Consider the following 24383-nt stretch of genomic DNA (forward strand, 5'->3'; position numbering starts at 1 on the left):
ATGACAAAAATAAAAGTAAGAAAATTAAATTAGTCGCGGTGATGTAATTGTTTGTTAACTGCTATATAACTTTTAATGGTCACTACATAGTTAATAATATCATCGCAATAATATCTGGTATAATTTAACAATGATACTGCAATATTTCTTAACGCGACTAGTATGCCTTTAACAATGCAATTATACTAATATTTATTAATACGATTTATTATTAATATCATTTAAGAAGAATACCTACTAATAGTACTACAATGAATAGCATTTTGTCAGTCAAGCTATTGTCGCTTAATTTTGTTTGAATAACCTCAATTATATCTGTCATTTGTCCTTAAACAATCTCTCAAAAATTCATGCGGACATTATTACCAACAATGTGTCGTTTTTAGACAGTACGCAAACTCATCTCGATTCATCTCGTTAACAATTAACAACGTTCCGTTCCGTTCTCGTGGCAATTTAAGAGCAAAAATGTTTGTTCCTAAATTGTTAATTGTTTCTCTGACGAATAAAGGAAAGCACGGAGGAAACGCTCGAAAACGAGACGCGACGTTTTGATCCGTGGTCCGTTTAGGTCCAATTAAAAATAATCACAGCCATTCCCCGGGCGAAATTAATGCAAGCTGCGAATAAATTCGACGAATGTCCTTTGTTGGCTCAATTGACGGGCTTATTAGGCCGAACAAGACCGCTATAAATTATTTCACGCCCGAAAAAGATAGAGAACATCGAACCTGATTTCTCGATATGAAAAGTTGACTTAGTCCGTGCCATTTTTCCCATTTTTAATTCTCAACGTTCCTTGGAAACAGCACAGATTCACGCGAAGTGTACATTAATCGTAGAATTTTTCTTTCCATCAAAGCTTTCTGACGAATTAACCACTTGCTTTCAATGTTATATAGGGTGTCCTGTAATAAAGCAGAGAATTTAATCCTATCGAAACCGAATTCCTTCTCAGCTTTATTCTATTGGCTTGATGAATTTCTAGCTTTTGAGAGAAATTATTTTTAGTAATTACCAATAATAGAAGGACATTCCGTCGGATGGTTTCTTGAAGTGTGTCATTTACATTAGGCACAAAAAGTATTGGCACACCATTGTGTGTATAAATACAACATTTTCCTGTTAATTAATTAGGTTCAAATATATTAAAGTTTGTATCATTTTATACGACAATAAGAATCTGATGCTATGAAAATGAACTGTGTGGAAACCGATAAAAAGAAGTTTCTTTGAAAAGTAAGTAACATTATTTCGAAAAACACGGTATAACAATCTCTGTATAGATACAGATAAATTGTTATCAATGATTTTCCCTCGTCACGTTATTGCAAACTGGTAGAACATCTTATGAACCATTGAAGGAACACTGCGTATTTCGTGCAATTTTATTGCAAGTGCCCCTTCTAGATCAGCAACGCTATATACATCAGTGTAATAAGTGCACGTCGTTCTCAAGTAAACCATAAAAAAGAACCATTACGCAAAAGTCGATTTATACGTGAAGAACCTGTAATCCCATCAAGGATAAACATTTTATGCTTTCATTTTGCTTTGTGCTGTATAATATCGCTTGTATCACTTGCGCGTTAATATCAAGCATTTCTTACATCCTCCGGAGATTCTCGGGCCTTTCACGACCCAGATTCTTCCAGTTAAATACCATTTTCCGTGTATAAGTTCCGGTTACACGAGTCGCGTCCATTTTTGAAGAGTGTTCCGACCTTTCCACGGTATTGTAGCTGACTTCATTAAAGTTCCAAGCACGCACTAATACCGATGTGCACCTTACGGTTGTCATTCATTAAAGGCAACCGTGCTCATGTCTCAGATTATTGATCACCGAGTTCTGGTTACTGCACTGTATCAACGTTAACTGTTTAACACCCGAGGTATTAAATCAAAGTTATTTAAAGATTTAATATTAATATTAAATCGATCTATAAGTGTTATTCGCTGTTTTATAGCAGAAAGATTAGATTTTGACTGAATTTTAACACAGATGTTGCAATGCAACATCGGGATTTATGGTTAACGTGCTGTGACACATCTCTACCTCTATTGGCTTCGTATCGGAGAGCAGAAAACACGAACAGAGATACGAAAGTATTTTTATATTTTTATTTGATCTTAGAGTCGATACTATCGAATGCAAATAACGATATTCCCCATTAAGAAACGTGTCCTCCATGTATACAACAATTTGTAATATGCAGTTATTATGTATAAAATTAGAAAATTGCATTTTACAATTTCATAATATTTTTAAGCGTAATATCTCTTGAACGAAATGAGACGAAAGTAGGATAGAGACATGAAAAACATTCGACATGTTCACAGCAGGATTTAAAAGACTCTGGATACAAAATTCTATTAAAAGATCGTGGCGATAGCCTAGAGGATGCGCGGCTGGCACGGCAAGAGGTACTTAGAGATCAAACACGAGCGAAGGTCAATAGGTACCACAAATATTAGCGATGACACGATGCGTTTGCTGGAGTGTGTAACGAGAACGACGATAAGATAAAAATCGGATCGATCGCGACGAGTTTCTTAATTCCACCGCCTTTCCTTCCATCGGCTTCAATCCGGATTTAATTAGAGCACAGCTCACGTTTCATCCTGGTAATCTTACCTTTCCGTCACGAATGCTCGTTACTTGTTTTGAATGATCTGAGACTAATTGCGAATTTTCTGTTGACGAAACAAATGTGCATGGTCTGCGTCATTTTATGCTCGGTACTTTGGAGAAATTTTAATAGAGCTTCGTGCAATTGTTGAAGAAAGTAATCAGGCGATTTTATTCGACAGAGGAAGGATTCGATTTCAAAATTAAAATAGCACGGATAGAAACTGAAGTATATATATGAAAATTATGTTAATACTTGAATGAACAAATTATTTCTTTTTTTTTCGAATGTTTTGTCAGATAGGTATAGATAGATATTAGATAATATTGTTATTGTTATTAATTAAATTGTCGATGTAGATTAATATTAATGAAACCAATCGTTGTTGTAAGTAATGTTTCACATATGATTAATATTTTTGAGTTAAATGTATATTAACATTGACAAATATCTTTTTCCACTTAAGAATTAATGTAATTCCCGTAGAATCGATAATAATCGAAAAAAGATTCGAAACAATTGGAATTAAACTGAGCTTTTCAAATATAGCGCGATCTGGTTTAAATTTGAGGGAAAGGAAATGGAGAAACCTGATATTTCCGTTTATTTTTGTTACCTGGTGTAAAATAAAATAAAACGTGAAACAATCAATCTGTCAGAGCTATATAATACGTGCATCAAAAGGTAAAAAAAAAAAAAAAGAAAAATAATAATAAAATGTAACGAAAATGAATGGAAGAATAGCAAAATTGAATACAGTTAAAAATGGAAATACGAGAAAATATATAGAGAGGTTCAGTGACGAGGAATTAAAAAATAAGAAGCTTGGAGATATAAAAGAATTAAAATACTAGAGAATAAAGGGAAACATAATTCATATGATGAAAGTGAATATTGAGAAATAAGCTGATGAAAGTAAGAAAATTAAAACGTTAGGAAAAAATAAGAAAATAAGGAGAGAGAAAAACAAAAATAATGTTTTATATAAAAAGCCTTCTTAGAACTTGAACGAATCGATTTAAACGCAGCGCAGAAAAATATCGGAGAATTTCTTTATACGTGATCAAAACCGCTGCTTACATTTAATCAACGAGTGATTAAAACTGTACCACACTGATTTATTCGGTATTTTGTTATTTAGTTCTGAGGGAAAATAAGCGAAATAATTAACAATGTAATTTAATCCTACGCGCGATTTGTATTTTGATTGTAAGAACTTTGACATTCAAAACGAAATATTCAATTAATTGTATTAATTAAAAAATTCCCGAAATAAAAGAGACACACCATTTTCTTTTCTCACATCTGTTTTTCTAAATATTTAATTGCACCATTAAAGACAAAAAGGTTTGTCTTTAACGTTCAAGGGCTTTAACACAACATTTGCCCAAACATTTCATTTGCAATTTTATGCGCAGTCAATTTACATAATTGACATCTGTCTTCTAATATCATGATTATGAAAGTAAACTCGAAAGGTTTGTTCACATTATTTTCCGTCGCTATTTTCTCTACCTAGATCCTACAATTTTATAAAATTTGAAAAGACTAAGTTTATAAAACTATATAATAATGTAAATAAAATGAAAAATGCTAGAGGCTACAACGAATACATTCAAGTTGGACTAATTCTCAGTAACCTTGAGAAAACAACGCTATATCGCGATTCAGTAGGAAACCGGATTTGATCGGTTGCCAGTAGAGCCATTAATTTTATTAAAATTAATTTCAACTCTCAGAAGGAATCTGATACAATTTTGTTTTATCGGATTGGTCGCGTTTGAAGAGTTCCAAGTAGCGCTCGAATATCATTAAACATCCTGCTGCCAGTACCTGATATCTGTGCCACCAAAGAAATTTTTCTTTCCGTTTCGCGATAATACGCCACGTTTAACTCCCGTCCTTTTATCACCGTTGATAATTCAATCCGTCTACCATGATTTCCTTTCGTCATTTTTCTTCTTTCCCTTCTTTCTTTGAACGAACGAGCCAAAGGAGAAATCTTACGATCTTACGTTTTCTATTTCTTACTTTTTGTTTTCTTTTAAATGATTTTTATATCTGTATATGGAATAATTGAGTGGAATATTCTGAACGTATTATTTTCCGAAGACCGACTGCGTTGATGTTAGCAGTTTCCTTTTTATACCTTGACCCTCAATAACCTTCTATGACCTAACTTAAACCTGACTCTCTATAAGGGGGCAAGGTATAATAAAAATAACCTCCATGCTACGTACTCGTGTGTGATTATTTTTCTTTAATTTAAATATAGTAAGAAAAGAAGCAATCAAAATATAATATAATTTCCTACCATGATTGTTCATATGTATATTTGACAAAGACGAAAAGCATGCGGAAATAAAGATATATATATATATCTAGTTTCCCGGAAGCCTGAAACAGTGTTAGACGAGGCAGTGTTAAACTCTCTCTGGGTGAATGTCACTATACATACTCATTACTTGTAATGCCATACAATGTTTGCTTTCTAAATTTTATGTAGAAAAATTCATATATCGTAGAATTTGATTGCGAGAGATCGAAAAGAATTAGTATGAACTAACTTAAATACTAGAAAACATTCCTTAACAATTATATTAATTGACGTTTAAATGAAGAAGAAACTAAATGTAATGAAAATAGTGTGATAATTTTTATCAATTCATCAGAGATCATTTTAATCCGATTGTTCTCTACGATCATAAAAATATCGTTCTCGTTTATTCTGAACAAAGAAATATGGTAGCTGCTGTTCGTTAGAAATTCCATAAATATTCATTATATCGCCAAAATATTCACTATATTGCTAAAATATTCACTATGTCACTAAAATATTCACTATGTCACTAAAATATTCGTTATATCACTAAAATATTCTTTCAGCAAAAAATTGTTTGCGCTACGTCGTTAAGAAATCATTAACATTCCTAGATTGCTGTTAACCAGCTCGTTAGATATTTATACAAGTGCAGGAAATAAAATGCGTTTGTGAATACGAATAAAATACAATTTCTACTAAAATAAAAAATATATATGTAATAACCAAAAAAATTCCTGTTTAGCAAAATTTTCCTATTTGAAAAATATCCATTAAAAAGTAACTTTTCTATCCGAACAAAATCTCTGTATAACGATCAGGAAGATATAAATAATAATTGTAACATAAATATGTGGCTTTATTAATGCGAAGCTCATTAGCGTTGATCCAACAAATACATCAATTGTGTTAGCAAATTCGAGAATGCTACTCTTGGACAAATGAACAGAAGATTCTCTGTGTTCGTTATTTGTTTACCGATTTCGATTATACTCAGCTCCAACGATAATAAATACCCGTAAGAGTGAAAACAGTAAGTGGTGCGAGAGAAACAGACGGACGGGCTGAAGGGAGGAGGGGAGGTGTAAATAAGGTAGTCTGCTAAGCAAGCGTTCATTTTTAATTGGCGCGCTGACATTGGAACCAACATACATTCTGCGCATTCAGGTGCCATTGGCACGTATCCGTGTCGTGTACAGGCCTTTTCATTAACTACGATACAAGATTCTTCCTAGAATGTATATTGTTGATTTTATGTGTCTTTTATTGCTTCGTTTTAATGAACTAGAACAAACTTCATTCTTGGTCATTTAAAGTGAAATTTATGATACGCTTGTTTGTCTTGTTCAAAGCTTCTGTTAATGTAAATAATTTTTATTAGAGCAATTCTTGTAATATAAATTCTTCTTAATGAACATTATTTAATTTTCCATATAAGCGTAATAAATTATTTCGTAGTGTATCAGTCTATTATCTCGTATATAATAATAAACGATACATGTATAATAAGCGGAAGAATTGTCCTGTGCAGCACAAATTTCCTACACGGAAAATATTCATCAGAAACATACATATCAGGGAAAATCCCTTATCGAATAATGTTAAGGAAAATGGACAAAGATCATTCGAATTTTGCATGTATCTTGATCATAAGGAGAACATAAGATATTTGTTCCACGTAACTTTTTACAGACACACACAGTAAAGAAGAATAAAATATTGTAGTGAAATAATTGTAGAAATTACAAATTGATCTTTGTGCAGCTAATTTTTTATTTCTTATAATTCTTTCTACATTCTTCAGACAATTAATAACTTTTGATGGGAACTGTAGCAGGAATTTCTTATAACTAAGATGTTGAAACAGTCTATATGCACCGCTGCGTTGAAGTCGAGGTCAAGGATAGCGCTGGAAAGCAACATGAACCAGGAATCCGGACGAGGGTCACATAATTTCGAATACTTTACTAGATAAAATTCCTTCCTGGTTGACGTATGATGCATCCAGAGATTCAAACGAAGCTTCTTTAATGGCTTCTTTCGCGGAATAAACATGCGTCACCGACGATATAATGCATTTTCAATCGTTGGGAAATTATTTTCCGATTAAAATCTCATTTCGCCCTCTTTGCGGGATTTGGCAACTTTACTTAACTTTATCGTAGCTTATAAGGATAAGTCGTTTTTCACAGAAATTTGTAACGCATAATTGGACGTATATATAGATATATTTATCTAATTCTGACATTAATTTTAATGGTGCGGTGCATATTTTGTTTCTTTGATGTGACAGTTTGCAAATTTATGTCTTCTTGCTCGATTTTAAATACCTTTACAGATTTTTTGGTGTTTTCAACTCAAATTAAAAATGCATACTTCGCCAAGTTTGTCGTGTTTCTAAAATTTTGTGTATTTCTAAAAGTCCTCGTTATTTTTGTGGATTCTCCTCTGTCCATAGTTATTCGCGAAATCTCGCTTTCCATAACTTGGGCGAATCTCGAGCCTCATTCGCGTTTCTTACTCGGTGCAACCAGTTATTGTGACCCGCTCGACCCATCATTACCGTCACGATTCGTTCTGGTCTCGAAGCTTTCACGCCTACCAACCCGTTGTTAACTCAACGCATCATTACATCGTGCGATAATTTCACTACTACCCCCGATCCATTAACGCGTTTTACACCACGTACTTACAGTTTGCGCTACTGATTAAAAATTTACAACAATATTCTGAATTGTGTATACGAACTGAATTTTTTCCCAATTTGTTATTAATTCGAAATTAAGGTTGCAAGGATACGAGTAGTAGTTTATTTTATACTGATAAATCTTCTAGGAAATACTGTTAAAGTAATATTATTCCGGCCTTATTTACTTTGCATTTGATAGATCGCTATCATTTCAATAGATTTTGCCAAAGATATTTCCCAAGATAACTAAACTGACTTCCGTTTACTTCGATAGAATTCTGATAAAAATAGTATCCTAAAGTAACAATGTCCTAAGTTGTTTCTGCTACTTTATTTATAGATAAGTTTTGGACAAAAAATGTTGACGTCTTTCGAAGCTACGATGCCCTAAGCTAACATTACTTTGATAAATATGTGGCGATAAAGTTGTCCAAAGTAGCAGTATCTTAAGCTGATATATTTTCTTTTACATACTCTGATATATTTGCGAGGAAAAAGTTTTCTAAGGCAACCAGAATTCTAACCCGATTTTCCATTACTTCGATGGATTTCTGACGAAAAACTTTTCTAAGGTAACAGAATTCTAATCTGATTTTCCTATACCTCAGGAGATTTTTGACATAAAGTTTCCTATGGTAATAGGATTTTAAGCTTCGACTTCTTTCCCAATATTTGCATTCTGTAGAACTCGTAGTAATTTTAAACTATAGTACAGCAGATAGTGGAGTTTTATCAATTTCTGATTCGATTAAAAATATCCAATTATTTCCTAACAATCTCCATGATATAACTTTATTTAAACGATACAAAACGATAGAAGAAGAAATAACAAAATACGACATTTTTACTTATTCACATAATTTACTCAGTCGGTATTAGACAAATATACCTGACAAGCCAAAAAAGGTTTGGATCGATAACTATAGATGTTACTATAACTATAAATTATCCACAGAGATGGACTATTAAATAAGTGGAACAGATTCAACATACAAATTCGGAACAATTTCCAATAAACGATAAAATTTGAACGAAGAGCACGAATCTATATGTAAATGGAAAGAGTAATAGTAGTTTGTATAATTACACGATAGATCGGCGGAGGTGCGAGTATGTGGTAAACCGGTGTCTTAAAGGGTTGTAAATCTTAGAAACATGAAAGATTTACGTCTATTCGTTTGGTGAAACCTCTTGGGTTTATTAAAGGAGTGTTTCCGAGAGACATGAAATAAATTCTTATATATGGGACATTCTACAGGAAATTCGTAATACGTTTATATTTAATGTCCGTGATGATGTAGGATTTAACTCGCTGAGGAATTTTGCGATATTTTCGATCCGATAGTTTATTTAGGTATTTAGTTCTTTCTTCTATTTCATTTTACAACTCTCTGAGACTTCTACTTCCAAGGCTCGAAATTAGCCATCAAAGATTAATCATGTCGGGATTACGATTAGTAGGAGAAATCCTACGATAAGCTATTTCCCCCAGGATCTTCTTAACTTATTTTATTGCCCTATAATTCGCTTATGAAAGAAAAGTTCTTAATACAATTATACTTTAAAAATAAAAGGAAAGTGTGTCTGTTCCAATGATTTGTCTCTCCCGTTTCTTCTTTCAAAAAATATTAGTTCAAGAAACTTAATCATATACAATTTGTACAGCAAGATTGTCATTTATGTAAATGCTCGTTACTGCACCTGATATTTTTACTGCCATTCGCGATTTTTATACGTTCCTGCGAGGTTAATTGCGTCACGCATGTACCACGCAATTTTATGCTCGTTTTTTTCACTTTTTTATAGCTTATTATGTACGTATCTATAGAACAGAGACGTTATAAAACGCTATTTTTTTTCATGAGAAGACATAAAAGATCAGAAAACACCGACATAGGAAGTCCGGGTGAATAACACTGGCATGACGTGATTCTTTTTGCAAAAGTGAGAAGAAAATATAGAATACAATTTTTTCGCCCTAAGCTTAGTTTTCCAGCTAATCTAGTTTGTAGATTTGTCAGGTATACTTGCCTAATACCGACTGAGTAAATTATGTGAATAAGTAACCAGCAGAAGGTTATTCTACATAACAAAATACAACAGAAATGTAGAATAACATTTTTCTGTTTAGTTAAGAATTGTCTTGGTACACTATGAAGAATTTTCGAATTTATTTATCTCGGAAACAGAACACCTTGTGAACAAATGTTATTTTACATCTTCGACTTATTTTTATTTGTAAAATAACCTTCCGTCGATTATTTTCTCTTGTTCAATCCGGAATTAGTCACGTTCAACAGTACAGTTGATAAATTTTCAAATTCGATTTTCTCCGGTGGAGCTCAACGGTTCAATTCATAGCACGTTAAGTATCGTCGTCGTTGCATCGTGCAATTGGATAACTCGGCGTTGCGAATTCGCGCGAGTCGAATCGATTTCACGTTTGCTTCTCTTGCTGCGTTGTGCGAAAATATCGAGAGAAAAAAAGAGCAAAATTTTAACCCACCGGTTGTCGATACATTGAACAGTCTCTTAAATGCGCGTCGTATGTCAAATTTAATTCGAAAAGCGGCGCATGAAGAGAGCCGACAATCTGCTCGTCGATCGATAGGAATTAATTAAATCAGATTTTCCTGGCGTGAAGAAGGGTGCGAGATATCTTTTTTCCTCTTCTTTTTTTAGCTTGTGATCAAATGGCAAGAAAGAGGGACGATTCTTCTTCCTCTTGGTTTCACGGATCTTTTGACGTCCTTCTTTGGTACGAGTGTGGCGATGGTTTGGTGTGGTAACATTTGTAGCCTTTTCTGTGAATTATTACATTACCGCTCAGGAATATCCGGATATTTGCTTATTTTTGACCAGGCATATTTTAATAATAAGACTGCAGTCAAATCAAGCTGCAACGGTTTGGTTCTTCATAATCATAATCCTTTAACTTTTGAATTATAAGACAGATTAGGTCTCTTAAACTGATAGAAATACTTCTGATGTTAATACAACCAGTGATACTTAAATAGTATAAATGTATATATAGTATATACCAAAATATACTACAGTACATGCACGACTGCAGTGTTTCTTAAATATCCAATTTAGATTTATATCTTGATGATTCCGTAAAAAGGTAATATGTGCTGCTTCTAATTACTAATTCAGCATTAATTTATACGCTTTGGTGAAATCTCATACCGTGACGTCAAATCAACCAGTGTATTAGCATACTTACGAGCAAAAGTATATATTACATCTGTCCTGTACAACCTTACATTTTTTTAATGGAACTGTGGATGTTCGTGTTTCTATTTTTATGAACATAATTAACGACGTGGAATCTGAATAGAAATTCGTTTTAACAACTAAATATCATAGCAAGTGATGTACTTTGAATATTTTATACATTATTGCACATTACAATGCATTCTATAGATCCTTGAAATCTTGAAGTTTCTAAAAATGCATAGCTATCTTCGTGGTCTATCTAGATAATTATCCATCATCGTTCAGAACGATCGCAAACTATCATCAAGCCTTTCCAATTAAATTTTTTATTTCTATCTTGGACATCTCACGAATTTGTGGCATCTTTACCTCGTTGATTCGAATCTTCCACGAGATTCGTATTTGTTTCGAAGGAAGCTCATGGAATCCCGAGCAATTGGTCGTTGACACATTTTGCTGCGGCGTTGGATGATTTTTAAAGACGGCCAGACTCGATTGACCTCGGTATTTATCGCCATCGAGGTATTTTTGCATCGAATTTTTACGTAATACGTTAATACGTATAACTTTTCATAGCACCATGGACGATCGTTGCGTAAGATTGCTCGCGAATTTCGTCACGTATCACGGAAGAATTCGTTCTTTGATTACAATTTATGTTTCTTCCTGTTATCGTCGATAATAATCGATCGGCTCACGTGCACAGTTCTAAATAACACCTCGACAAACATGTGCTGTAGATTTTGTATCAATAGTATATTTTTCGCATATGTCTTTTACGACTGTTACTGGTGATAAATCCTGTATTTTTTATTGCAAGGAACTTTATTTGCGGTTTTGTAGCATTTGAGAGGCGCAATTGAATTTTACTTTGAAATTTTATGTTATTAATGCTGGTGATGCAGTACTTGTACGTTAATGTCATTTAAATGTATGTAAAATATTATGGACATTAATGATGTAAAAATGAAGTAGAATTTAAATGGGTAGGATCTCTTTTTCATTGGAAAAAAAAATAGTAAAATACGAAAATATGAAGTGTAAATGTTAAATGGTAATGAAGCTGAATCTTTTATGTTGCCGATTTTTTTCTGTTCTCTATATTTCTGCTGTATATCTGTTAATATTCTACAATAGTTTAGGTTTTATTATAGATTAGAGTCGTCCTATGAAATGAACTCTATCACTTTGTTATGGTGTAAAAAGAGTTACAGCTGTTAACTTAAAAAGTTCCTCATCAGCCTCATTATTACACATGAAACTATAATAAATTAATCCAGATATGTCTAGTATTCAAAAGATGATTCGAAGATAATTTTATTATATTTTGCAATTTTTCCAGAACTAGTCATATTATCCAGTATCCTTCAAAATTGGTGGACACTTTTCTAAGATTAGCTAGTAGCAATACAAAAATTTAATCACTGTATTTTGAGAAGTAAGTATAATTTTTTCTGGATCAAAAAAGTCTGTCCATTCTGCATCTCTCAAATTACGGATAAAAAATAGTAAAACTTTATTTCTTTCTTATTCCTCTAACAATTTTTTTTTTTTTTACTTATAACACACTATAAAGTAATATAATTTATTTACTAACACAAAAAAATCTGATAATTACATGATAATGTGAATATCGTTTTCTTTCTCCAATTCATTCGTTTTATTCATTTACGTAACTTACCATCTATATAGCGAATGAAAGGATATCTTTGCCTTTTAATGAGATCTTTATTCTTATTGACTGTCGTGTTCAAAATCGTTCTTTTATTCTATTTCTATTAATCGTGTTAAGAGTGTCTTAATTTTTAATAAATGCTGGCAAGACATGTGATTTCGTTGTCAACTGGTTATCTTGTTTGAATAATCGTCTCTTTAACTAATCATTCCGAGTAATTTACGTAGGAATAGGTAATTGTGCAAGTGAAAAACACTTCATAACAAGCATGACAAATCGTTACATAGGGATACATTGTGAAACAAACTTTACATATTTATAAATTACAAATTGTTTTCGCTATTGTAATCCACCCTCTGTAGCCAATCAAAGAAATTTCATCTTCCAATATCTTCCCTCCAAATTTTTATTTTTATTAAAATAATTCTAAAAGAGTCCAACCTAAATAATAACCTTCCTAATCCAATGATTTTCAATTAACAAGTCTCTTGCATTTATTGCTAATAAAATTTCAACAAAATTCGACAAAATTCATTCGAATTTAAACATAAAACATTTGATCGGTTACGATCATGTGAAACATAGATCGCTTTACTCTCAATCATCTCAATTATATGAGCGTTTGTCCAACGATACTCATCAAGTCCTTTTTTTATCGAGTTTCATGATGCAAAATAGGCTCTACAAACAGGCTTTTATTTTATGCTATCGTTTCGTCACCAACAAGCCATCTACCTCGCGGAGTATAGAACGTGAAACTTTCGCCCGTTCTCAGAACCTCAGAACTGCGCACATTATGCATATTTACATCTTGGTGGCTTTATGCAAATTTTTTCATAGTCATTTCCAAACGCACTCAGCACGGAGCTGAAATTATTCGACGGTCTATGTCTTTTGTATGCCGTCTAATTGCATTTGCGTTACTTCTTATTATTTCTTGGACGTCGAAACTGTATTTTGATAGGCAGCGTTTGAACACGAACGTGGAAAGCATTGTTACAAGAATGTAATTTAATTTTATTCTGATTTTAAATGCTAGACAACATATGATGTAACATTAATAATAGTAATGAATAATTTCTAAATTAATAATACTATTTACAAGTATACATAAAACCTTACCTTTTATTCTATACTAAATAATGTTATATATTATTTATTAGTAATAATATTGTATAGACGAGTTTGGCCTTTGTATTATTATAAATGATAAGAATTATTTATTTCATTACAAAATATTATATACACGTTTTTTACTATAAAACAAAGGAAGTAAAGTTTCATATATATTTTATAATGAACAATATATATCTAATAGTGCGAGATCAGAATGTTTAGCCATAAATAGGAATTATGGAACCATAGTTAGTAGCGGACGACGGTGGCTATGTGGTTACTGTAGCTGGCTGCAAACACTAGGGCAGCCGTTCGATTCTACTCATTATGGGATTTATCTTAGTACAAATAGTTAAGGAGAATATATTCAAGAAGAACATATAAAGAAATGTGTGATATATAAGAATCTTATGTAAGATATAAGCACGACACTTTAATTAGGGTTATTATTTATAGTTGATATTTATTAAGTAACGATATACGAAGAGAAGGAGGAGTTAAGACGAAGGGAGGAAAATTACCCCCGGAAGGTGTTAAAAAAATTAAAAAAAGCCTACCTATGGAAACAACATAGAAAAGGCAAAAAAAGAAAAAAAAAACTCCTCCTCCTCCTTAGCAGTAAATATTCATTAAGTAAATATTAAGGTATTATATCTAAGAGTTAATCTGCACCAATCATAGGGCTACTCAAAACTTCGTGTGATATTACTAAACAACGAAGGTCACCTGCCCAAAATAATTAATGTTTAATGGTTGTGAAAGAGAAGATGATGGATGATTATGTACTAATAAGCATTGGCCATATATAGTGTTAGTTAGTCCAGCTACAAATACCAGGTTTAATCCCACCTGGTTGCCCCGTGGTTCCTATTTTTGATAATTCCTACAATAATATTTTATAATTAGACTTACGGATTTTTTATACAAATTCATCTGAGAGATTATATTTAAAAAAGTAAAACCCCGGTAAAAGACGAAAGGGTAGACAATTGCATTACCTATTAAATATTATAGAAAAATATTAAAGGAAGCATATATATTTCGTCGTATTACGTGCATTCTGTGTAATTTTACACGTTCAAATTTTCCACAAATGCATAAAAAATCGCGGTCTATTTACATAATAAAATAAATAATTCTTATGTGTCATAAATCAAACTTTCTTTACCATTCCCTCCAGAACTTCTTGTCCCCTCAGAATATCGCCTAACGTTGTGTCTAAAGATGTAATTGCATCTCAACAGAGGTAGAAATTTGTAAAAAGAGGAAACTAATTATCCTGCTAATGAGACGTCGAACGACGTCGTAGACCAAGAAAACGAGATCGATGCTCGAGAAGTGGAATCCGGAAAGATGGAAGAAAAACGTTGGTAAAGAGCCATTTACTCGCAACTGCGACGAATCATTCACAAAGCTCGTAAGCGACTCAAAAGTCCCAGGCTCTGGCTTTTTCCATCGATCCAGAGTTCACCTCATCGCAAACGATTCGGCGATAAAAACAAAACACGAATTACAGAATCCTGAGACGTTTGAATATTATAGGTTCTTTGCTTTTGTTTCTTTCAGACCTTTAAGATTATGTATGATGTCTGTAATCTTTGAGGAAATGAGTTTGTTAGTCATGGTTCGTGTTATCTGGAGTGGGTTGATAGTTCTGGAAAGATCTTTTGTCCGTTATGATAAGGAAATTTGTTATTTAGAACGAAGGTTCAGTCAAAGGATAGTATCTAATTTTACAACTTCCAATAAGCGATACTTGTTGAGTTTTATGAGCTAGACACGAATCTACGAACCTGTTTTTTCCAGTACCCACAGTTGTCGAAAAAATCAAGATTGAAAACAATTACAAATTTTCGATATTGTAGAGTTCTGTGTTTTTACAAGATACAAAATCACATACATACAAATTCATCAATACATTGATGAATTTTTATATAAGATACAAGAGAATCGTGGAAAATATGTGTCGGAGAAAAGTTGCTGCTCTTTTGGATAGAAGAAATACATTACTTGAACTATCCTTATTAAGACGAGCAAATTTATGAACATTACCCTTACATATTGAGGATAAATCTACAAAATAAATCAAAATAAAAATAATAGATTGGAATATATTTTGTATTTGTTTGTATCAATATAGATATAGAACAAAATTTAAAGATTGTGAAAGAGATAAGAGGAAGGAAAGTTGTGTCTTTGGATAGAAATGTTTGACTGACAAGAGAGGAAAGTTAAACAGTTGTTGAGTAAACTGTACAGAACGACGAAACGCACTTCCATCGATCACATAATCATATCGCAATGTAATGGTGTATTGTTTAGCATTAATTAACTCGCAGCGAAATCGAGATTAGATGTACGATGACAAGGGAAGCCAGCTGGTTTGATAATAATAATTGATTCAATAACCACATTGAAGTTGAATCAAGGCGACCTGCTTAGAACCGAGCATACATATACGTTGCATTATATATATCATATTACGCAAAGAAAAGTTGCGTTACGTAAAATTTTCAACGTAATTTTCTATTTATTCCTATTATTTCTACAATTTGTTTCATATTTAATTTTATGAACATGGCGTGTTTTAACCTTCGGAGGCTGGCTGAATTCTGATACACGCAGACATTTCTAGGATTCACTGCTTTTTGAGCTACATACACGTCTATAAAGGCTAGTTCTCAAAATGTTTTCAATAAATAACAGAATGATCTTAACGATTTTTGAATATGTTGTCGGAATCATGATTCCAAACAACTTTTTCCTTACACATAATCCGCGGACGGCCTTAGTTCCCGAGATATTCGTAAAAAGCTGTCGTTACCAGTACAGTAAATTTTACCTATCGTTGTGTGCCCGTGACAACGTACATGTTAGTATTGTTTGTCGATTGCCCTAGAGGCGCGGTTGTTTATGTACGGACATGGTTATATTATATACAGTGTATTATATACTGTGCTTCAGTTTGTAAACACAGAGAGGTGACAAAGAAATGTAGCTTCTTTTTAGGCAACACAATGTTTACCTACGACTACAAGGCATGCAACTTGATGGCGTAAGCTGAGCATCGATTGTCAATCTTTCGGTTATTACGTTGAGTTACTGTCGATCGTTCGGCAAACGTCGGTGGACATTGTATATATTATAAACGAAAGATAAGAGTTAGATTTGGATTGGGTTATTGGATCCGGTCGCCTCTAGGCACGTACACTGTCACGGACGTGCAACTATAGGCAGAATTCACTATAATTATCGATATTTTATTGCGAATATCTTGGAAATTGGGACCGTCCGCAGATTGTATGCAAGGGAAAGGTTATTTGAATGATTCTGACCACCGACAACATGTTCCAAAACCATTGAATTATTCGAATATAAAAATTCTTCCGCAAAAGACTGACATTGTAAAAATGGAATTTGATACCTGATAAAAAAAGCATTTCATTAGAAATGAAATTGACCAATACTTTTTCTAGCCACTGTAAAGGAGGGTCGTTATTATTGCCAATTTTTAAGATTTTCGACATTGTATCGACAATATATTGAAACTAAAGCGAGATCGATACATACAAAAGTCTATTTATAATGGCAGCAAAAAGTAGGCTTTCTTACGTACGATATCGCCAAGAGTTTTAAAGTTTGGCAGTAATACCGATCGTTCGAATGCTCTTTACATGATAGATACAATAGTGTACGAATGCAAGAAAGGTGAACGAATTCAAGAAAAGCAACGAAAGAACGACAAAACGCCTATCTCCCTTTCCTTCTTATCTGGAGTTTTTGATCTCTAACGCGTGCTGGAACGTCAGCTGGAACATCTCGTAAGTCAACTTCTCTCTTTCTCTCTTTACGCCTCTCTCTTCGGACAAATTGGAAACGTAGCAATCGAAAGTGAACCTTGACACCTTTTACAACCCCACCTATCCTCTCTCTGTCCCTGTCTCCTCCCTCCACGTTGCCTAGGTAGCTTGTGCTAGTCGTTTTTCGAGAGGCGACACACTCGACACCGGGATACATGTGTTGTTCTCCTCGGTCGACCGCATCAGCCAGCAGGGAAGTTTCTTAAAATAGAGTCTAGTGCCGGGCCGGAGGTTGCTGTATGCATGCGAACACATCCCGTCCCGGACGATGATACAAACACACAGTGTCGAGCCACTCGAGGTTGGTCGAAGGGTTGGAAAAGGGTTGAAAAAGAGGGAGGCGCACGGCTGAATGTGCCCGCTCATGCACGCCAGCCACGCGAATTCCGCTGAACATCCCTCGCGTTTAAGTGTGACAATCGTTCTTTTCTCTCAGGGTCGAGCTACTTTACTCTTTGCTTGTCCTTTTCATTTTTCCTCCTTTTTTTATGTCCCTCTTTTTCGCCGTTTTTCCCTTGTTTTTTGTTGTTATTATCGTTATCAGAGATGATCGAATGAAGATGGATTAGGTTTACGAGGTGAACGTGATTTCTTTTGCTATTTCTGAATTCATTTATACGAACATTTCTATACGCAAATGGAAGATTTAATTATCGGACGTGAGAGAGTTTCGGAATGGGAAGTAGTTTAACGTTGCACTACTTCAAAGGATAGGAATATTGTTTTCCGAAGAAGCGCAAGGAAAACTAACGATCGAAAGAAGGGTGTCTGATTTAAATTTTACTGAATAATAGATTTAGACCGTACGAACTTCCAATGAACTTCGACTTTATTTATATATATTCTACCTTTAGATAACAGAAATAATTCGCCCTAGTGAAGTGTATGTACCAATCCTATTTCTTAACTATTCCTTTTTCCCTCTGATATTTCTATTTTGCTCCATCTTTTCTTATATTCGAACTCGTTCTACACCTATCCATATTAGCAAAGTCTTTGTAAATATATATATTTGTTCCAAATACGTCAGACAATTTAAGTCGTTTCCTTATTCAATTATGGAATTGCTTCTTTAGAATTTTTACACTGTTGCTGTCAGATTACCGTACGAGCTAGAAATATATTTGTTCCGTTTGAGAGAAGCAATCCAAACTAGAAAGAGTAAAAATTATCGTTAGTCCTTTCTCAGAATCTATACACGGTTCATAAATATTTCTGACGCATTTTGTAACCTCATTATGCAACTAATATTACTTTGTTCCCAGTCAGCACGTAGCAGAATATTTCTTCTTAAGATATTACTTCTGTAAATATGTCACATACTTTCGAGATTTGTTCACGTAGCTATACTCAGCGGGAAAAGCATACGAAAGCGAAGTTGTGCAGGTTCAGCTAGATGTCGAGCAGTAGCAAGTGTCAGGTATTAGAATCTCTTGAAACGAAAGGACGAAAGCTATTTATCATATTTTTAGAATTAGAACTAAAAATAGAAGACTTCAAAAGTGTCAATTTTCTTTTTTCCTAACGTGTTTTTCAACTTTCAACTTTATTCGTCTGATACTCGTTATTAAACCTCAATTAATAAATCCTCGTTAGATCATCGATGGATTATAACGATTTGGACGGAATTATTTAATCTTACAATATTTTCTCTTAATTTTTATTTTGTGTTTCATATAACAAATTTTAGAAAGTATCAACATGAAAATTATATTTTGCATTTTACATTGATATCTTAATTAAATAATCGCTTCGATTACACAGTCATATCAAACTATGCAGAGGAGCTTAAAATGACACAGTCCTTATCAGTCACCCGTGTTCTAACCAGCTTTCCAATTCAGTCTTTTCGCTGCATCTCGGCCGTCGTCAAGGGTTAAACATCAAACACCTCCAAAAAACTCCCAACGCAAGCACTTAAAGTACCCACACTCCTTCCACCAACTACAGCTTCCACTTAATACCCACGCTTACCAGCCATAATTCGCTCATAAAAAGACCACAACCCCTTCAATCGTTTCCTACTCGTGTTTCTCATCTGTTCACCCTCAGGTGATCCCTTTCAATCTCCTCTTGACACACGTCCTCTGACCCATCTATGCACCGTGATCCTAAAATCCATTCTAAGTTCCTGGTAAAAATCCTAAATTCATGGTGCAAGTGTTATCAGGCTGATTTCCTGGTTGAAAAAATAAGATGAAAATAGGGGGGGGGGAAATCAAGAATAACAAAATTGCATTGGAGGACTTATTTTCGAGAAAATCGAGTTTGAAAATTTGTCAAGCATACCCAAGTAAATTTGCCTAATTCGCAACTGGACAAGAGTAGATAATTAATATGAGGCTATTCTACGTGTGAGACTAAGTCGAAAGCGTGGAATAGAATTTCTTTTAAGACCTCGTTTTTAGAGAAAATACCAGTTTGCATAAAAATCCATAGCCCAGTAATAAGTCTTTCTTGAAATATGAAAAATTCTTTCGTTGGTTAAACCGGCGATAAAATCGAAGTATAAAAATTGTAAGGTTGACTCTCGTCCGCGTTTCTCTGTAGTCCAAGTTATTATACACGTATATGTATAACTTTTCCTTCGCTTTATTAAGAGCAACTGAGCAAGGTGAGACATCCACTCGTTGATATTTTTCCTGGCCAACGCTTATTGTTCGTGGCCCCGTATCGACGTTCTTGTTAATTGGGGGTAGGATAATTAGTGTTCGATTAGGCAGGGTCGCTTGGCTGGCTTGAATCAAATAAGAGTGATTACAATGACTCGTGAACGGGTTGGTCGTGTAACACGAATCTCTGTTCGACCATGGAAACTAGGTCGTTGGGTTGCGTTGGACAGATTTCTCGTTTCATTGGGGACCACAGCGTTTCGTTTGTTTTCCTCGTCGATCATGATGCTATAGTGACGGGGGTTGATATGGCGAAGCATCTGTGACGAGATATTGTCTGGCGGATTGTGCATGGCAGGTGTCATGAGAGAATCATTGAACAACACGCTTGTTTGGCATTATTATATTTTGCAAAGTTTATTTTGCGAAAGAAACGTATTTGCAAAATTGTAGATGTTTAAGAAAGTTAGTGGATTTTGCAAGCTTTTACGGAGGCTTGTGTAATTATTTCATAATCAAAGTTTCGTTTGGTTATGTGATCGAGAATTGTCGTTGATGGCAATTTTTTAGTTCGATTTCGAGTTTAAAAAACTTATAACTGCTTGAAGTAAAATGCTTAGCTGCAGTAATTTGCTCCAGTTTATTCTTTGTTTCCACGTTTGACCACACATCTACAAAGTTTCTGACCTCTACGAATTTTTTATATCCATGTGATTACATTGTATTTATTAATGATCGTATATAGTAGATTGCAAACAACTTGTTCAATAACTAAAACAACGCTCTTGTATAACTTTCTTAAAGTCGTGCGGACAAGAAGTGACATAGCCTCTGTACCTATATGTCAATTATAAGTATCTTTTTGTTACACTTTAAAGCCAATTGTTAACGAATAACGTAGTATCACTTTAAACGAAATATAGAAAAACGCTTATCTTTCTTTAAAAGCAATCTAATTAAATAGATGGTGTTGTGTCCGAATGTTAATGCGAGTAACTGTAATGTCGAGAGGTGGATCGCGATGGAAACGCGGCTTTTCCGCGGAATGCTCGCGGCGACGGAACGATCATCTGCGCGGCGCGCGGTTCAATAAATGCGCGAGGCCATATTCATCTCGCGACGCGCGGAGCCAATAGAATTAATTTGCGAATTTATCCGCGACGCGAGGTTTCCTCGCATTCAATGAAAGTGAAATTAAGTCCGGTTCATCGGGCGGCTAGCGGTCTTGTTAAATGGCGCGCGCGGCATTGTGCAACAGCGCGCTCGCGCCGAGATGTCATCTTCTTTTTTTCCGGCAAACAATGCAGGTTAAATTCGATTGTCACGGAACTGCTGCTTGGAAAGCAAAGAGGATTTATGTGACAGAAGTATAATGCAGTGTAGGTGGTATTTCTCAGAGTTCCTATTTTATCATTGTACATAGAAATTGTTGCGTCTCGAAGCCTCACACGAGTAGCTCGGTATACGCGACTTTTAAAATAACAAAAAGGAAACAGTTAACTGATATGATTATCAGTGATGAGCTCGAATACAGCTCACAAACAGCTTCGAATATTGGCCGACTAAATTCGAATTTGTCAAAAGCATATGGGAAAAAGAAACTGTACCCCTTCGTGTAAATTTTATTTTAAAATCACTCGCCCATACTTTTTTCGGTGTAAATGACATTCTTACATTGTACAAGATTATATTGTCGAAGACTTTTGTCGATCACTGTAACTCGTCTTCCTCAGTTAATAGGCTAAAAAATTCTTAAAATGGGATGCGAACTCAGTTTCCTCTCTCTCTCTCTCTCCCTTTCTCTGTCTCACTCTCTGCCAAATGAGGTTCCAAGCAATATCAGTCAAGGTTTCCTTCTTCCTCGTCCACGCCGTAAAAATCCCCCATAAATTAGCTGGACGTGCTTGAAATGGATCTTGCGCAAGTCATATAAATACAAAAGAATATACACTTAGTCATAATAGTTTAGATACATCCATTGAATTTTGTGTACGTGATATACCAAAAAGCTAAAAATACACTTTGTCAGAAAATTATTTATATTTGCATATCGAGACAATTATTATTGATATATTTAAAGAAGGGGTAGACAAGAGTTTAACTTGCAAAAATTTTGCAATACAATTACGTTAGAAATTACAAAACTTGTAATTTTTTCAACGCCTATTCATACAATATGAAGCTACTATTTTTATGATTTTATGTAGATATGACAAATGTATGTAATTTTTCTGACATTGCGTTTTATATTTTTCTTACTCCTTTTTCCTTAACAAAGACGAAACTAAATAATTCGTGATAAATTTTGACAATATGACTCTTTTATAGCTATCTGTGTATTAATATATACATAACGTGTATTTATATTTTACTATAAAATTATACAACACATAATCCCTCGACACAAACAGGGATTGATATAAATTTAGCCCAAATTCGACATAATCCTGCCAGACATTAATATAGTATCAAGCTTATTTTTATGATTTCATATAGACATAACAGCTGTATGTAATTTTTGTAACACTGTATTTTATATTTTTTTCTTTTTTCTTCTCTTAATAATGGTAAAGGCGAATTAATTACTTTACATTTTAATAATGTGTGTTTTATCGTGACAAAGAAAATTCGTCCAGCTGTTTTTACAATAATATTTTATATTCAAGGGATGTATGTAGATTTTTATGACTGACTGTAGACGAGAAATGCACAAGATTTCAAGTAATAATTTCGTGCTGTCCCCTCCTATGCATTCGCCATAACTGCCATAAGACGTTGATGGTTGCATTTGCAAGAGGTGAACGCGTATGGCAATTTGTATTCTCGAGAGCTCGAGAGGCTGAGTCCCTTGATTTAGTGCTAATAAATATTCATTGGCGTACTTGAAACTGACCTCAGAGAATTGAACGGCATTATCGTGTGTACTCTTCGAAGATTAACCACGATTATTCGCTGCCCGCTGTGTACAGACTGCTTTATTAAACCGCTTAAACAATATTCTCGGGTAAATGGACAATTTGTTGTGCGCCACGATGGTAATAGTAATAACAATAATAACGTTACTCCGGAAAAGGGATTCTTCGATCGTGTAAATTGTCGCTTAATGGAATTTGTTGATTATGCGTTGTTACAGTAAATTGACGATCGTTGTATGCTAAATGAGAGTTGTATTCGTGATTTGGTATAATCGCGAGTTCGTTTACGAATGAACGGTTGATCGATATGGATAAATAACATTTGACACACTATAGCCTTAAATTATGCAATTTTTATTAGTATTATAAAATATGTAGTTTTCAAAGTATTTCAATAGTTATAAATTATAAAATAGTCAATTTCAAAACGTTTAATTGAGATACTAAGATTTAATTAAGAAATTAGTATATTAAGATATCTGTAAGGTAAAATATTTAGTATTAAAATATTCTTACTGTATTTATGTATATTTATTGTATATACATATATCCTCTAATCGCGAATATTAACTTTAAAAACGTATATGCATCTGTAAAAAGGTTTCTTTAATTCTTCTGGTATTGAAACAACATTATATGATGTTCTTAAATTAACGCTAACCTTACCAGGCTAACTTAACCTAACCTCAATCTAACATTATGTAAATTCTTATATTATCTGATTAATCAGTTTCTCAATTTTTGTTAATATAAGAATTTACATGAAATTAGGTGAACAAAAGAAATAACAATGAATGTACAATTTTAAATGAAATTTTGAAAATAGTCATTTGATCGGGCCTGGTAAGATTGGTGTTAAATGAATCTTCCTACGAAATATTTTCCGATCCTCTATTAATAGCTAATGGACAATTTATTGAAATTGAGGTTGAAGATTGAAATATGTGCATAAAAATTGGAGATTCGATTATAATAATTTCAACGGTCGAAGTATATATTTAAATGCAATCAAGCTTGATTCTCATTTTCCCATTCCAATTGAAAAGTATTATTAGCTCGTCATCGATTAATTAATTACTTACGCGAAATATGCAACATAGAAATTCTGATTGTTCAATCGTTTACAATAGAAACAGAAATGTAGATAACGCCTGTTCGTAGACGTTACGTAAGAAAGAATGCAAAAATTGGAAACAGAAGATATATAAGGAGAGCGTCGCTCATGCCAGATACTTATCTGAATTGCGATCAGACCACAGAATAACCGCGGAAGAAATCGTTTCTTGCGAAACGAGCTGTCGATAGCAGCGACCTAAGGTCATTATGCCCGCGTTCTTTGTCGTTTGA

The 24383-nt window shown here is 33.8% G+C and overlaps 1 protein-coding gene across 6 annotated transcripts in view; it reads left to right on the top strand.

Moving 5' to 3' along the window:
- The window catches only part of LOC122570229 (potassium/sodium hyperpolarization-activated cyclic nucleotide-gated channel 2), a 221402-nt gene that overhangs the window by 88771 nt on the left and 108248 nt on the right, over positions 1-24383 (top strand). Inside the window, exon 1 of one of the 6 annotated variants that reach the window (XM_043732293.1) lies at positions 10397-10419. The exons of the other annotated variants lie outside the window; for them this stretch is intronic. Coding sequence (XP_043588228.1) covers positions 10412-10419 — 8 coding nt within the window. The 5' untranslated portion in view covers positions 10397-10411. Of the gene's footprint in view, positions 1-10396; positions 10420-24383 lie in introns of those variants that run through there. 6 annotated transcript variants of the gene reach the window in all.

This window comes from Bombus pyrosoma, linkage group LG8 (genome assembly GCF_014825855.1).
Source record: "Bombus pyrosoma isolate SC7728 linkage group LG8, ASM1482585v1, whole genome shotgun sequence".
Classification (NCBI taxonomy): Eukaryota; Metazoa; Arthropoda; class Insecta; order Hymenoptera; family Apidae; genus Bombus; species Bombus pyrosoma.